Here is a 16479-nt window from a genome sequence, read left to right as displayed (position 1 = left end):
CATTATACGTAGATGTGCAATATATGGCTCTTCAGTAGTTTTCTAGTACGTTTAATGAGCCAGGGATCTGCGCAGTAATTCATGATCAAATACGTGATTATGAAATACATAAAATCAAATAAATCTGGAAGGGAGATAAATGTAAAGTTCAACGGCTGGTCTTCATCCGTTATCGCTTACTGATACACAGATAAGGATAGCACTGTAGAAGTCAACAGAATTATATTGCTGTGAAGTTCATTCAGCGTGAGCCAATATGAAAGCAAGCTGCTTTTATTGGGAAATAAAATTGATGACATTATTTTCTGGAGTGCTTCCTATAAACAGAAAGATTCGTGGTTAAAGCACTCAGCGCATCAGGAAGAGGGCGATTTTATTGCCAAGTGACACACAGCCCATCACATAGACCAGCCAGCCCCTCACAGCTTCGCTCTCGCGAGAGCAGCTGGAAACCATCGCGAGATCTGGCTCTGGCCCCTCCCCAAAGGCAGGGCAAGGCGCTCGCTCCCAGCTTTCGCTTTTCCCGCCGTTTGCTGCCGAGCCGCCGGGAGCCAACCAGGTAACGGCGCGCGCCCCGCTCCTCACCGCCCTCAGCTACCGGGCGCTGCGCTGCGGCGCGGCCGGCACTGGGGAGTCCCTCCCTCCCCCCCTTCTCCCCGTCGTCGTGGCTCGGCCCCGCTGAGTGACCACGCTGGCCGGTTGTCAGGCGTTTGTCATGGCCGGGAGGCGCGGCGAGCTCCGCTTGTGGGGTGAGGGCGCAGCGCTGAAGCCGTACTGCTGGGTTAGGGGGTGAGGAAGAGCTCCGGGAGAGGGGCCGCTTGTCCGGTACCTATGAGGGGCAGCGGGAGGAGGGGAGCGCGGCCCGGACGTTTTTGAGGGAAAGAAGGATGTTTACTGAAGTATCTGCGGTTGGAGGTAGGGAAATAAGAGCGTACGAGCCATTCCCAATGTCACTAGGCCATCGGTTCCGTAGGGAGGCATTGTGTGATGGCAGCGAGCAAAGCGGAGTGTTTCAGCCACGAAGATGTGAGCAGAGTGCCGTCCGACTTGAGCTGAAGAGCTGTAGGCATTGCTGACTTGTAAAGGTAATCTTATCTGCTGTTCTCAGTGTAAGAGTGTGAGCCGGTTTGAAATCAGGCACTGAAACAGGCCACTGAGTTTTTTTTAAGAGATGTGGCATGTTAAAGCTAATCTGTCAAGCCTAATGATTGCTGAATGTCTGTCAGCTGCTGTTACTGCTTCTCAGTGTCGGTACACTGTAGAAAACATATGGCTCAAGTACTGCTACGTTCCATTTATAACATTATTTTTATTCCATGTTAAAGATGTGCAAACTGAAATGAAAGCAACTCACTTAACCTTATACACGGAGGTTTGAGAAAGGAAATGAGATCCAAGGCCTCCAGCTCCTAGGCTAGGTCATTGACCACCAGCTTGTCATGGTGATCAATTAAACCAGTAGACACGTTCAAGGGGAACTGAAGGAGAGCGATTACATGAATGTGTCTATATTGGACACCCAGTGCACTGATTAGATCTGTGTACCATGCTTTCTCTGTAGGGAATCATCACCACTAAGGAAAAAGAATGACAAGTGAAGTTGTTCTGTCTGTATGGGGCAATCTGTTTTTTTAAGGCAGAGCAGGCTGATAGTTATCCTGAACTACTGGTTGTTTGGGGGATTCGTGACTTCTGAGGTTGATCTAATTCCTTCACATCATGGCACAGGAATTACTTTCATTGTAGAATCAATCAGGAAGCTTTCAAGAAGATCCAGGCTTCTTTTTGCAGAAGAGTGTCATTTGAATCCTCTGTATGTAAAGAATGCATGTGCACAAATGTATGTCTGATAAAACTCCTGACAAACAGTTTTACTAACAGCAAAACTTTGGAAGCTTGGATTACTTTTAGAAAACAGCTGTAGTTTTATGCAGAGGAGGAATAAAAACAAGCAGACATCTTAATCTATTTTTAATATGCTAACTATTTAAGGGGAGTGGGGTAGAAGGGATAATTTTATAATTAGTTGCAGCACAGTATTTGCATCTTCTATACTTATAGTGTGACTGTCAGTGAATAGGTGCAGCTTGACAAGAATATGTGTGAGCTTTGTCTTTCATCCATGGCTGCATGTTATGCTCTGATAAATGCAAACATAAGTGTTGTCGATCTGTCATTACAGGCATACACCTGTCTTCAGAAACAGCTTCATAACTATGCTGTTTAAAACTTAAAGTGCGAGAGCGCGCCAGTTCTGCAAACAAGTTAAAGTAAGTCAAGAGCAGAAGAAAACCAAGATGAATGCATCTGGGGGAACTTGTGGGAGCCCCAGTTCTGCAGAACCTGCTGGAGATTTCTTCAAGGAACTGTGGTCCAAACTGAAAGAATGTCACGATAAAGAAGTGCAAGGTAAAGCGGCTTCCTGTGAAAGAGGTCTTTATCTGGTACCACTAGAGAGATAGGGAGATGTGAACCAGAGTACTGCTCCATGTGTGTGGAACTTTAATGCATCCTTAATGTCATGTGTTATGCAAGTGGGTACAAACACTCACTGCGGACTGTCTGTCTAAGCCTGATTTAAAAGAATCACATTTGAAGTGCCAACAGCTAGAAATGATTTGGTAGTTTAGGTGAGTTACAGTGTAACTTATTCCAAATTCAACTTCAAATTACAATTAGTGAAGTAAAAGTATTCCCTAAATTTTCAGGGTCCTGCAATTTCTTGGTGTTATTTATAAAAATGTTGCTTGTTCTTATATATATATCTTATATATTTAGTGACCAGTGTGATACTAATTTTTAGTATGGTTTGACTGTTTGTGCCTTTCCATTCTTCAGTGGTGTGGGAAAGTGGCAACAGTCAAAGATGAATTATCACACTGTATATTTATAATTGTAATATTGTTTCTCAAGTAGTATTCCTAACAAGGTTTGCTAAGAATACTCTGTTGGAAATTGTATCTGGTTATCTGAAGTCACGCAATCTATTTTTATGAATGGAATTAAGACAGTATTTTGCATATTCAACAACAGTATTGCTATGCATATAATAGTGTTTTCATTAGGCTGGAATAATAGCAGTTGAGTATTTTGTGAGTTAGGAGCTTTACAAGTGGATCTTGCTGTACAAGTGGATCTTCATAGTCGGACCATTCCAGTAGCCTTGGTCATGTTCTCAAGCCTCAAACCTGATGTAGGTCTGACCATTTTGGTGCAGTTAAATCATCTCTTGTGAACTTTAAAAACTGTGAGGATTGGTCTGTAATGTTGAGATGTTCCATACCTAAGAATGCAATGATGTGTAATGCTGATCCTTCACGCTTTCTGTTAGTAATTGCAGAGAAAAAGAAATCCAGCAACTTGGTAACCTAAAGGAGAGAGATGCCAGTTAGTAACTTTTTGTTCCATTAAAAAATGGCCATATTAAATATAATTTTATACTGTCTCCTGAATCACAGAAAAAAAATTATTACTACATTATTGAGATTTTACTTTAAAAAAAAAAGTCTTTTCAGAGTGGGTGTGATGTAAGCTACAGATAAAAGCAGAATTACTGACAGAATGGGATCTGGCAATCTATGGCATGTCTGAACAACAAAAACTTGAAAACCAGAAAGCTCTAATGTGGAGGGTGATATTAAGTGACCCCTTCTCTAATTTCTTGGGATGTGCAGCACGTGATTTAGCATTTTGGTTTTCTTTATGCATATAAAGATGTTCTTTAGAATGTATGTTGGGTGGGGCCAGATAATTTTGCCACTAGGCAGACTTTTTTCATGCCTAGCCCTTTGTCAGTGTGTCCCGCACCGTGTTAGGTAAAATTAGGTCTTCCGTGATAACATCAAAGACATGCCTTAAGGAGAGTTAATTTTTTCTAAAGGTGGGGATCCTCTTATAGAAAATGTTACTGGAAGATATTTTAGAAACATCAAACACAGGCTTGCCTGGACTTCGCTTGTTTCTGAAGTCTATAAATAAGAATTAAAATTGACTCATGAGTTTCCAATCTGAATGTCAGCAAAAATGTATTTTAAAGATGGTGGATGTTGGATTAAGTGAAAGTTAGTAGTTGGAGAAGTGTGGTGTCAATACAGTCCACAGGGTACAATTGGGGTGTAGTTCCTACTTATTACAAATCCATGGAATGCAGGATTTTTTTTACATAAAAGCTCAAAGTGATCAGGTATATTATACAGTGGATATTTATCAATGTATAAATAGAATACTTCAAACTCACACATTCTTGAGTGGGTTGCTCTGAATTTTTCTGTTGTTGCATTGCGAAGAGTATATGTTTCTCTTTTCTGCCATGCTAGCTTAACTGACCTTGTCTTGGAACTTTTTCATTAGAAAGTGTTTTTTTTTATTATTATTATTATTTATTTAAATACATAAATAAATTAATTTGAAACTTTGGATCTCCAGTCAAAATATTTAGCATTTCCTTTCCAAATCATCGTGGCCAACAATAGCTCTCCTACAATCCAGTTTCTGAACATATCTGGCATGGTCAGGCTTCATTGACTTTCCATGGACTTCAAGCATGCTCAGCAACTTGGAATAATGGTTATTAAAGCTATGCTTGCTTTTATTTTTACCTATGGAATGTGTGAAACACTTGCATATCTCATACAAATTAGAAAGCAGTGTGATAATGCTGTGTTATAAGGTGACTAAGTTTTGCAGGTGTTTAACACTTAAATCTAGCTCAAAATAATCATCTGGATGCTTTCTGCACATTTTTTTTTGTCAGTATGGTTCCTGTGGGTGAATTCAGATATTGTTCTTTTTAGCGTAAAGCTTTGTATTTTCACATAGAAATGTGAAGAATGAGTTATGTGTGCAAGGTATAGCTTAAATCTTTTCAGTTTTTCCTTATCTGAAACTGATAATGGAGGAATGGGGGGAAAAACTGCAGTCCTTGAAGCAGGAAAAGCTGTGAGGAAAGCAATCTCATTGATTGCCATCAGTAAGGAAATGGCTAAAGGCTCTTCAAATGTAAATAATCCTAGAAAACAGAGCCAGAAGGGAACATGGAAGATCATCCAGTCAATTCCTATACCCTTAAGGTAGGATTTTTCATCTCACTGCTGCTGACATAAGCTTGTCTGACCCATTCCTAGAAGTCAGATTCTGCAGCATTGTCAATTTTAAGAAGATAGAATTATTGCATTTGAGAATTTTCCTGAGCAGTATTTTTCATGTCCATTAATTCAAACCGTACAGGTACAGAATTTAATCAACTTGTGATTTTTTTTTTTTTAAAAAGACAGTGTTGTGTATTTAATCCTCTTAATGACAGTTTAAAGAAAGTCTCATTCTTAATGGAAACAGAGTCATTTGCTAAAGCGCTAATGAGCTGTAGGTAACATGACCTTACTGTAGTTCGTAGCTTGTCTGTTTCATAGAAGTATGGTGTAAGAGAAAATTGAGTTTGGAACATAGATAGCATAGTTGAACATGTTTATATGCTTAGTAGATGGTTAAAAAAGGAAATGTGAGAGTTTGTTCGTGTTGCTTAACAGATGAAGGAAAGCTAAGTTAGCTTGGTTAGAGTTTCCAAAGCTCTGGAAGAGCAAAAGTAAGAGATTACAACTAATGTATTAAGTCAGTGCACTCGGAGAAATGTAACAAGCTGGTTTCCTGCCTTCTCATTGCAGTCATTTGAATTAAGAAAAGACACAACCTCTAAGGAGCTAGTTTAGTTCCTCCTGCATTCAGGTGAGAGGTGAGATTATGTTACCTGCAGCACAGTACTAAGTCTTTTGAGTGCTGCCTCTTCAATTTGTGGCTCAGATTGCCAGTGTTACAATCCTGAATACTTGCTGAACGAACTACCTGTTCATACAGGAGATGCATTGTTGTGCAGCTTCATTCCTTCCGATGGGTGTGGAGCAGCATTAAAGCACCCTTTATAGGAGTTCTAATTGCAGATGCCTAATTGACTTAATGAATGGCAAAAAAAACCAACCCTTTCTGTGCTGATATGCATGACAGAACCTAACATCTCACAGGTGTTGGACACCTACAGATAAAAGAAATCTTGCCATGTTTCTCAATATTAAATGTAAAATTGCCAGAAGTTCTAGAAGTATTCTGGTACCGTAATGTCTTCCAAAAGGACTGGTGCTTTTGCAAGAAAGTTCACAGGAAACCTGGTATTCAGAGTCAAATTGTTCATAGCTTTCTGATGGTTTACTAAATTTACTATGGCATATATAGCTAAGAAAATGTTAAATAGCTTGGGTCTTATTGCTAACAGTTATTTATTCAAAATGGGAATAGCCAGCTTGCATGTGGATAGTATCACAAACGTCACTGTATCTTGCTTAAGCTGGGCAGTACCTCCAATAATGTGCACTGCCCTTTTGTATCTCAAAGCTCTGAGACATATTTTCAGTAAGCTTCCCTTATGTTTATCTATTGTAGTAGATTCTTTGATTCACTGATTGTGTGCTAGATTTCAAGAGTGGTATCATGCAGTTATATATGCACAGAATGTATTTTGTATTATGTATGCATATGAAAAAACATTGACGGTAGTTGGTATACATATGTATGTGGTTTTGTGGTTTGTTGTCTTGGTTGTTTTTCCCCTTCTTTTTCCAAAAGGGTGCTGTTAAGTGCAAATCTGAGTGTTTAAGATGTCCCTGTTTCCTGGAGATTGTAATAGCTTTATTTGTTTCCAGGATATTGCAGAACGTACCCAAGAACTGACTCTTTTCTCTTGAAATTAGTTACTGTTTTCTCTCTTGTACATACGTCATTGGCAAAACAAGACTTTATTCTCTGAGAGTGTTGTATAATGTGTATTTTCTTTTCACCTTTCAGGCTTACAACTGAAAATATCCAAGCTGAAAAAGGAAAGATGCTTGTAAGTAGTCATACTGATGATCCAACTAATTAAAGGAGGGTCTAAGTACAGTTAATGACCTGCTATTCCTGTCATGTGGTGGAATTGTGTTCTGAAATAATACTACCTTTTCCATATTTGTTTATTCACTTCATTGTCTGCTATTACTACTTTTCTTCTATAATTATATCTGTCTAACTTTCAGGAAAACTGGCCATGCTTCTTCTCATTTATCTTTTGGAAGAAATTGGCTTTGGTTGTGTTATGCCTGTGTTTTTTCCCTTCCTTAGATAACTTTCAGTAGTGTCATGGTACCTATGACAAGTAGATAGCTAGACAAAAATCTGTGATGTTTGAATGGTGAGTGGGCTTATACGTGCTACATAGAAGCTTCTAGGAGATAGCAGTGGCAGCTGAAGGAACAGTGCAGGACAGGATCTTAGTAGGAAGGGTTAACAAATCACTCCCAGAACAGCATTCATCTTATTCCAGTACCATGAGGCACCCCGTGCATTTACATAGCAATACCCCAACCCCACAGCAGGGCTTAATTCCCAAGAATACTCATGTTGCTAGCTCCCAGTGCCTCCACATGTGCAACCGCTCCTCCGGATCAGGTTGGTCAACTTTTGTACAGTATCACAGTAGATATATTTATGCTACTACGTATGGATGAGCTATTGCAGTTATTAGATTCCTTTCAGTTAGGATGTCTTTGCTATCATGCTTTATACTTACAGGCTGTATGTACTTTCCTAGGGTGGAGAAAAGTTTAATATCTTGTTATTATGTGCAGTTCACAAAGTTGTAGTTTCATTTCTAGTCTCTTACTGTTATTGTTAACTCAATCTAGTATATCAGCAGTTGCTTCCGCATCTTAAATCTTAATCAACTACTTTTCAAGATGCTGACTGTTATCAGTGATGTGACTGAACATGCATCGAATGCTTTTAATTATTGTTTGTTGGAATCCGATTACCGCACTGTAGATACAATTCTCTTATGTAGGAGATCTTGTTCTCCTTGATGCATCTGAATACCTGCGGTTTAAAGTTTCAGACTTTGTAATCGTCTGACAATGAGTGCCTTATATTGTATCCCACCTCAACGTTGGGTCTGGTGACTCGTAAATGCTAGGTCAGGGACTGTTCATTATGAAGAGTGCCTCATAGCCAAAACTGTCTGTTAAGTTTATCAACTGGACTGGAATGAAAAATAAAAAGCCTTGTTCCTCCTGTCATTTTAATATCTTACTGTGACATCTTGTAGGATTTAAGTGGAAGAGGTGGATTGTTAGTTATTACTAGGTATTTTTACAGATAATGACGTAGAGTAAGGCATGACTTCAAAGTAGCTTGGGAAAAGATTTTAAAATTGCATATGTTGAGACTTCTGTAAGTTTCACAAACTAAAAAATATCAGATACTTCTTGTCACAGGCATCAGAAAAATAGATTGCTTTCTGCAGGTGTTTCATTTTCCATGGCTCAGCTGTACTTGGTTAATGAACTGAAGTAAGAGACCTTTGCCTTCTCTATATCAAAGTACAAGTCCGGGAGTCCATCATACTGTTACCATTTAACCATTTTATGTTGCTTAAGCAGTTGTAAAGGACAGTATAGTCTGGATGGTAGTGCAGAAGTAAATAAGAGTTCCTTTAAAAGTTTCAGATTGAATAAAATATGTCTTGTATGCTTTAGAGGCTCCTGCTGTCCCATTCACTTTATGACCCGTGATGGTTAATTTCTTGTATTTCTATAGTAATCATGTAACCAGTATGCTAATATTTGATTAATGTATCTTAAAGGAAGTGCTGATTTGAAAGTGTTTCTGTTAAAGAATTGTATAAACAAGTCGGTAAATGTATTTTCTTTACCAGTTGTGTTTGTTATTGTCTTTTTGTCTCAGCTCTTTTCTTGGCTTTCTTAAAAGTTCATCTTGGGGTGCTGAGAACAAACATCTGCTTTCTTGGAATATGCAGAAGATTCAGTGTTAAAAACAAGAGCTAGGAGTGAGTTCTCAGAAGTTAGATATTGTCATGTTGCATAGATTCACCCGCTTCACTTCTCCTGAAAGCTGTGTTGGCTTGTAGAATAATTACGCCAGTTGCTCATGCTTTGTTTGAATCCTGGAGATGCTGTGGTTGGATAATCAAGGTCAAACGGAGCTAAAGCTGGGAATTTCATGCTAATGGTTTTCCTTAGTTCTTTTGAGGAAGAAATGTTTGTTATTATTTTAGCAGTCCTGTTCTGTAGAGAATTTTTTCTTTCCCAAGTTACTTCCATTTCTGAAGTGTTTGGGAAGAGTTCACTTCCCGTTCGTGTTCTGGAAATCCATGTTCTACAGACTGGGAATTGCTGCATGAGGTCAACCTTTAACAGATTTTAAGATTTACAAACCTAATGTGGCTTGCTGTGCTACAAGTAAGTGCAAAATAAGCAGACTATGAAAGTTCCCAGTTAGCTCCTCAGCAAGACACTGATGTAGGAAGTGCTCAAGCTTACATTCGATGACATTATTAGTTGAGTGCTATTAGATTTTGTGTCTTGACTGTTGTTAATTGAATTTTGTCTTGTGCAAAAGACAGGCATAGCAACAGTAGTTCAGTTGCAGTGACAGGAGTAGAAACTAGCTGACTCCTTTTCTAATTCAGGCATTTCTAAGTTACCATTTGTTTATCTTCAGCTTAGTTTCTTTTTACTGGGCATCTATTGCCTTATCCAATAATACAAAAGAAATATACCAGAGATAATTATCTACTGAAAAGATAAAAGCTGTAACTTAAAGTTGGAAATAACTTTTCTATTTTCTTTTGATTTTAGGGATGCGGAGAGGCTTGAAGAGTTTTACACCAAGAACCAACAGCTCAGAGAGCAGCAAAAGGCACTTCATGACACAATCAAGGTTCTAGAAGACAGGTGAACTAGTGTGTTTTTTGTTTTAGTTTGGGGATTTGTGGTGTTCTTTCAGAGTAGGTCTGTATATTTTGTAGTCTTGCTTGTTTGTTAGTCAGTCCTTTTCTAATACAGACCAGACAGTGTGTTTTAAAGAAGCATAGAATTTAAATTTTACTGAGTGAATCAAATCGTTATTTTCTACATTCTTAGCATGCTTAGCTCAGTAAAGGCAAATTGAAGTTTAATTGGTTAGCCTGGGATGCAGACAGACACGTTGTTTTTAATCTATATTTGTAGGGTTAAATTTAGTGTCAGTCATAGAATAATAGAAATACAAAACCCTAGGGTGAGCTCTGTAATGTATTTTGAAACGATTCATTAAGAAATCTTTCAGTTTTGCAGGTCTGTTCTGTGTGAATTTAATCAGTTGTTCTGTCTCTTGCTACTCTGATTAAGCCACTCTGATCACCTTCTGACCTGTTTTGCCATTCACTTTTCCACTTCTGTTGCTTCAGCAATGGTCTGTTACAGCAAACCAAAACCAGTAGATTTGAGATTACAGTGCTTTTTTCATCCTTTAAATGAAGGGGCATCTCCAGTATTTTACTTTTTCTGTTATTCCACAATATTAAAATACTTACAAATCAAGATGGCTTTTACTTCCAATATTAAACTGCAGAATTGGAAATATAACTTTTTTTCCCCATCTGCTAACAGCAGCAAAGCAGAACTCTTAGCCAACTGGTATCTTATTTAGCAATCAAAATAATCTGTCTTTGCTTAGATTGTTGTTATGTACCAGAAATAAGATACCTTTAGTTATTATCTGTAAAGCGAACACACATTTCACAGCATAAATGAATGTGTCAGATAAAGCGTGTTGATAATTGTGTTTTTTTTCTGATCATAAATGAGCTTTAAACAACTAATCTAGACCATTAGAGAACATGGAGGCAATACCTCACACGGCATTTTGGTTCCACTTCTAAATATTTGGTGTCAAGTTAAAAGTTTTCATGTTTGTTTGATATTTGTTACCAGCCGAGATGCATATTTGTCCTTTTTGTTTTACTGGTTTGGTAGTTTTAATGTTCAAACTGCCAGTTAAGTATGGATAGCTGCTTTATGTATGGCATTATTTTGATGAAGCTTTATTCTCTTAATTTTACTGAAGGTTAAGAGCGGGATTATGTGATCGTTGTGCTGTAACTGAAGAACATATGAGAAAGAAACAGTTGGAGTTTGAGAACATCCGACAGCAGAATCTTAAACTCATCACCGAGCTTAGTAAGTTTTATCCACAAGTCTGTAGACAAAAGCAGTGTGTTTTATAAACTTGTCCTTCATGAATTCCTATGATTTCATCGAATGGCTCTATGGTGCGTTTTTATAAGTTCAAGAAGTTCTGTCAGGAGATTCTGCATTCTGAAAATATGTAACATGTGGCAACTGCTTGTCAGCAGAGCCACCTTCACACAACATGAGGTAGTGGAGCTAAAGCGTGTCTGCTTTTGTTCCTGGAGTCAAAGCATATAGTGACATATAACATAAAGTAGCCTTGACTTCAGAAGTTACTAGTGATCAGAAAGTAGCGAGTTCTGAAGTTGCCTGAGTCAAGCTTGTGTCCTGTGGTAATTTTGTTCATAGATCTGAGAGAGCAAATCATTCATCTTTACAACACTGGCTCACTCATATGCACACGGACAAGAGTAATTAATGATTGTGTGGTGCTAATGTGATAAAGTAGTAACTGTGAAACCTTTGTCTTTTCTAACAATCCCTTTATAACACTTCTAATGACTAACTTGAAAATTCATTTTGGTAAGGCATAGAGGATGCGTGGTATTAAGAATTAAGAATTAAGAATTGATTCAGTTTCCTTAGAAGACCTGACAAAATCATATATAACACAATGATACCAGGTGTGAATTGATTCTGTTATTCTGCATTAATTGCAGTGAATGAGAAAAACAGCTTGCAGGATGAAAATAAAAAGATATCTGAACAGTTCCAGCAACTGCAGAAGGAATTGGAGTAAGTTTTGAGAGTTTCTGTTTTATATTGAATCTTAATAGTAGTGTCTGGCAATATAAATGCTGACTTGTAAGTCTTTTAAAGGTGAGTTTATTCCTTTTATAATTATTTATTCCAGGATATTTTAGTAAATTTTTGAAATAAACTTCTGATAACCTTACAATTTTAATGAGAAAACAGTACATTTTGAATGATAATGGTTTTAAAAAGAGCTATACATTAACTGTCAACCTGCAGTCTGGTAGGATACCAATAATGTTTCATGTGATGGAGTTAAACAATATGGTACACTGTGCAAGACAGAGGTAGTCATTCCTTTCTTGTACAGCTGTTGTCCTACATCATCCAAAATTTATCTCAGTTTTTGCTGTCTGTGAAGAAGTCATGTGTGTGGGCCGTTGGGAATGGGATGGATTCTGTAGGCTTGATATGTAAGGATTTTTCTGTATATAATTTTTTTATCTTCATCTCACAGTAACTTTGATTTAGGAGTAAAACAACTCAGAGTTCATTTCAAAAGGCCTGTGGTTCTATTCCTTTTGTATTCTTCAGTTTATCTCCCTTCTTGTGCATTTCATCTTTTCAGAGTAACTTAATTCACTACACTAGAAGTATTCATTTTCAAGACCTAGTAGAAACAAATTTCTCTTTTTTCTCCTGTATAATTCATTTTGAGAATGAATCTCCATTGTAGCTTGAAGAGGTATTAATAAAAATGAATTGGCGCCACACAGATCCATTCAGGTTTTTCTGTCTAGATCCCTAGTCTTTCAATTGAGTTTGTAATAAGAATCTGTAGCCACTGTAAGAAAGTTGAGAGTGGTCAACGTGACACTAAGTAATTTGTTCAGCATGGTAAGTGGTTATCTAAGTGAGTGCAGTTGAGTGGATTGAGTGATTTAACGAGTATGGTCCTGCTGTTTGTAATATAGTCACCATCTTTGCTAATTTCAGTACAATGATATCCCGTTGCTTAATTTAGAATTGAACAATTAAGATCTGTATGACACCACCAGATCAGTGTACAGTAGCAGTTTGTTTTTAGTGCAGGACAGAAAATTAGGCTTTTGCAATCCTATGTGTTCTGTTACAGAGGCTTAGTATTTCAGAAGAAAATCTAAGAATCCTTCATAAAAGTGAAATCTGTTAATTTTTGGAAGGTCTGTATTATCTGAATCTTTGTGAAATTAGAATTTCATTATCTGTGGAAGGGATGAGTAAGGGGCATTTCTACAAAAATCATTTTCTGAGATCTTAAATAAATGTTTCCACAGTTCTGGGATGATTTAATGCATATTTACAATGTATGGTGTCTCTGGCAAAAGCTTTTTTTTTTGCGGTGGCATTCAGGAACTGTGTTTTGGCTTGCACAGAGCTCAAATATGGAAAAATATTAATAGCAGGCCAATTGTTCGTACAGGGCTGTGCCAGTAAATGTAACGAGTACTCCATCAGCTGACTTAAATCTGTGATGCAACTAGGGGAATACATTGTTTTTCTGTATGTTTTGATTCAAGATATTGTGAGTGGATGGCACAGCATTCTTGTTACAGTATTTTCTCTGTATATGTGGTAGAAAAGAGGAATTAAAGTATCACACAATAGTATTCATCGAGATGTCAGAGAAGAAAATAGACAAATCAGTGTTTGGTGTTAAATGTTCACGGTCATGATAAAAAGGAAAGCTTTGAAAATACTCTCCTTCTCTGAAGCTAGACAGCTTCCAATAGTTTTTCCACCATATTATTAACTTATTGTATGTAAGATACCATGGTTCATTTCAATGCAGACAGAAATGTATCCCTATTTCTTCTTCTTCCTCTACATCAAGACGTTACGTTTTTCTCTTTATAGTTGAGACATTATCTTTTGGCCCATGATTTCTCCTGAGAGTCATGAGGAAGAATGCTACCAAAGATGACCAAGCAGGCAGAGTTAGTTTTCCTTATGTTTATCTTTCACTGCCTCTTCCATTTTCTGCTACCACAACCATACTACAGGGAGCAATGCACTCATTAGGTACTAAACAAACACAATTAAATTTAAAGGAATTGGAATTAGCTTTGTTTTTGCTTTCTTGTCATGACTATTGTCGTGGGTTAACCTATGCAAAACCATGACAACTATATAAGAGTTTTTGGAAAGAAAGTTCTAGTTATTTGTGAAGCAGACTTTCGTATACTGACTCTAAAATATACTGTTAGAGATTACTGTGAGAGAAAATAATCTTAACTCATGTTTCATATTGTTTACATGGCTGTTATGAGCGATTTACATTGCTTTTTTCTGCTACTCTGTGAAAGCCTCTGTGAGGTGAATTAAGATATAACTTCAGATGCTCTGTAAAGGGGTTGCTTTTGGTATCACACTGTTCATTACACTTTGAAATTGTTTGAAAGCTTCATCCTATGTTTGAAGAGAGCATACTCAGGGTATGCATGGAATTTCACGCAGGAAGAGTAGGTTAGTCCATCCAATTGAGTATTTTTCCTTAAATCATAGAATCATAGAATTACCCAGGTTGGAAAAGACCTTGAAGATCATCAAGTCCAACCGCAGCCTAACCAGTACCCCATCTCTAAAAAAAAACCTCTGCTAAATCATATCCCTGAGTACCACATCCAAACAGCTCTTAAACACATCCAGGGATGGCGATTCAACCACCTCCCTGGGGAGCCTATTCCAGTACCTAACTACCCTTTCTGTAAAGGAGTTCTTCCTAATATCCAACCTGAACTTGCCCTGGCGCAACTTGAGGCCATTTCCCCTCGTCCTGTCACTTGTCACTAGTGAGAAGAGACCTGCCCCAATAATATCCTTCAGAGGATGAGTCAGAAATGACTCAATTCTTGTTTGCTGGTTTTTGTTGGCTGATGTTTTCTGCCCCCCTCTTTCCCCTCCCAAGGAAAATACTTTCTGTGGTGCAGTAGTACGAGGCTCATTTCAGATGTGGAGAGTTGGGGCTGAATGCTGTTCTTGGGTTCAATTGGGCAGTTGTGAATTTGTTCTGTTTAAAAGCTTGATTGTAGCAGTATATATGTATTTATTTTGCAGTGATGTTATTGAGATGTCTGTATCTTCTGAATTCTTGTTTTCTTAATCTGTGTGATTGTCCTAAAACTAAATCTTTGCATCTTGTGAACTTGAAGTTTTATTTGACCGCTTAATTTGGTCTCCAGGGAGCAAAAGCAACAAGCACTGGATGTAGAAGAAGGTGTCATTCCCGATTCTCCAGTTCTTACTTCTTCTTTTTCAATGGTTAATCGCATGAGGAGGAAAAAAGAGAATAGGCATATCCGATATACAGAGCATACGCACCCAGATTTGGAACTGGCAAAGAGCAACAATGGTAAGAGATGGTTGATTGGGTTTGGTTTGTTTTTTTTTACATTTCAGAACTTTAAGGGGATAAAGAGTGAAAAACATCAGTTTGATTGCAAAGACTGAGAAAAAAATGACAACAAAAAAGTCTCTGCCAGTTTTTTGGTTTGTAGTTTTTTCCTATTAATGCAATAATACATGAATGTATATGAATATGTTGAGTGGAAAAATGGCTTTGGCAGCAACTGTTACATCACAGCTCAAAGCTTATCTTAACCTTCTAATAGTGCAACAGTTTCCTCGCTCATAAATCTGCTTTAACTCCAAAACTGTTAGTTTGACTTTTGTGCACAGCTTTATCACCGCCTAGTGGAGAGTGAAACAAATGTTTTGCCACTTTCTGCAATTCTTCTGAATCAAAGTAATTTCTCTAAAACCAATAAATATCTGATTCCAGTAGCTACATGATATTTTTTTTTTCCTAGCACCAATACAATCTTTGCTTTTTCCTTTTTTGTGTGTGTGTGTGCTGAAGTCTGGAGGTACTTTGCTTATTTGATTTCCCGACTTGTTTCTGTAATGTCATAGAAATAGCTTTAAAGCATTTTGACCATAACAGATATTTTCGAGGTTTGTATTCTGATGATACACAGGAAATCTGATAAACAATCCAGGTGCTTTTAATGCATCAATTTATCTTCTGAAATAATAATAATTATTATTTTAAAAACATGTGTGGTTGGATCTAGATGTAAGTCTTGACTAAAAGCTTTCCAAGGCTAAAAGCAGAATAAATGTGGGGGAGCAGGGTGGATTGGTTATTCACACCCTTTATTTTAAGCATCTGATTTTGATGTTGTGAACAGCTAATCTTTTCTAAACATACTGACTTCTCTCAATTTTCTGAATAAAAATCTTGAGCTATCAGATTAAAGCAAGTTATAGATATATAAGAAATTATGTAAATGCCTGTCTTGGTTAATGATTAAGAAAAGCAATTGGTGTCCAGGGCTACATGGCACACAGAAGATTGGCCATTATTCAAATCACAGGGTTTTTTTTTGGTTTTTTATTAACATAGCTGGTGCAGAAATTTATTCTCTTTGACAATTTACTCTAACACTTTCAATGCTTTATTAGCAAATGAAATATTGATTAGATACCTACTGCTTATGCAGTGTAGAAAGTGATACAGTTTTGTGTCAGTGTTATGTTATGGCTGACTAGCAAGGGATATATGCGAGAGACTGAATTAACATGAAATATTAAAAACAATCAGGTGTGTTTAGGTGAATGGATCTACTAACACACCAAAGCTCATATTCAACTGCTGTTAGGACTAGGACATTGGTTCTGTCTGTACATAACTGTGAAA

The 16479-nt window shown here is 37.5% G+C and overlaps 1 protein-coding gene across 5 annotated transcripts in view; it reads left to right on the top strand.

Annotated features, from left to right (window-relative positions):
• The first annotated feature begins 461 nt into the window (after positions 1-461).
• The window catches only part of RBBP8 (RB binding protein 8, endonuclease), a 31137-nt gene continuing 15119 nt past the window's right edge, over positions 462-16479 (top strand). Inside the window, exons 1-8 of one of the 5 annotated variants that reach the window (XM_072328504.1) lie at positions 462-559; positions 974-1085; positions 2183-2409; positions 6832-6874; positions 9675-9770; positions 10924-11036; positions 11708-11783; positions 14963-15132. In XM_072328504.1, the coding sequence (XP_072184605.1) occupies positions 2298-2409; positions 6832-6874; positions 9675-9770; positions 10924-11036; positions 11708-11783; positions 14963-15132 (610 nt within the window). In that variant the 5' untranslated portion in view covers positions 462-559; positions 974-1085; positions 2183-2297. The other 4 variants (XM_072328508.1, XM_072328505.1, XM_072328506.1 and 1 more) reach the window with 4 other exon arrangements.

Source organism: Excalfactoria chinensis, chromosome 2 (genome assembly GCF_039878825.1).
Source record: "Excalfactoria chinensis isolate bCotChi1 chromosome 2, bCotChi1.hap2, whole genome shotgun sequence".
In the NCBI taxonomy this organism is placed as follows: Eukaryota; Metazoa; Chordata; class Aves; order Galliformes; family Phasianidae; genus Excalfactoria; species Excalfactoria chinensis.
Note: the sequence above shows the minus strand (reverse complement) of the source record. Positions and strands in the feature narration are given on the sequence as shown.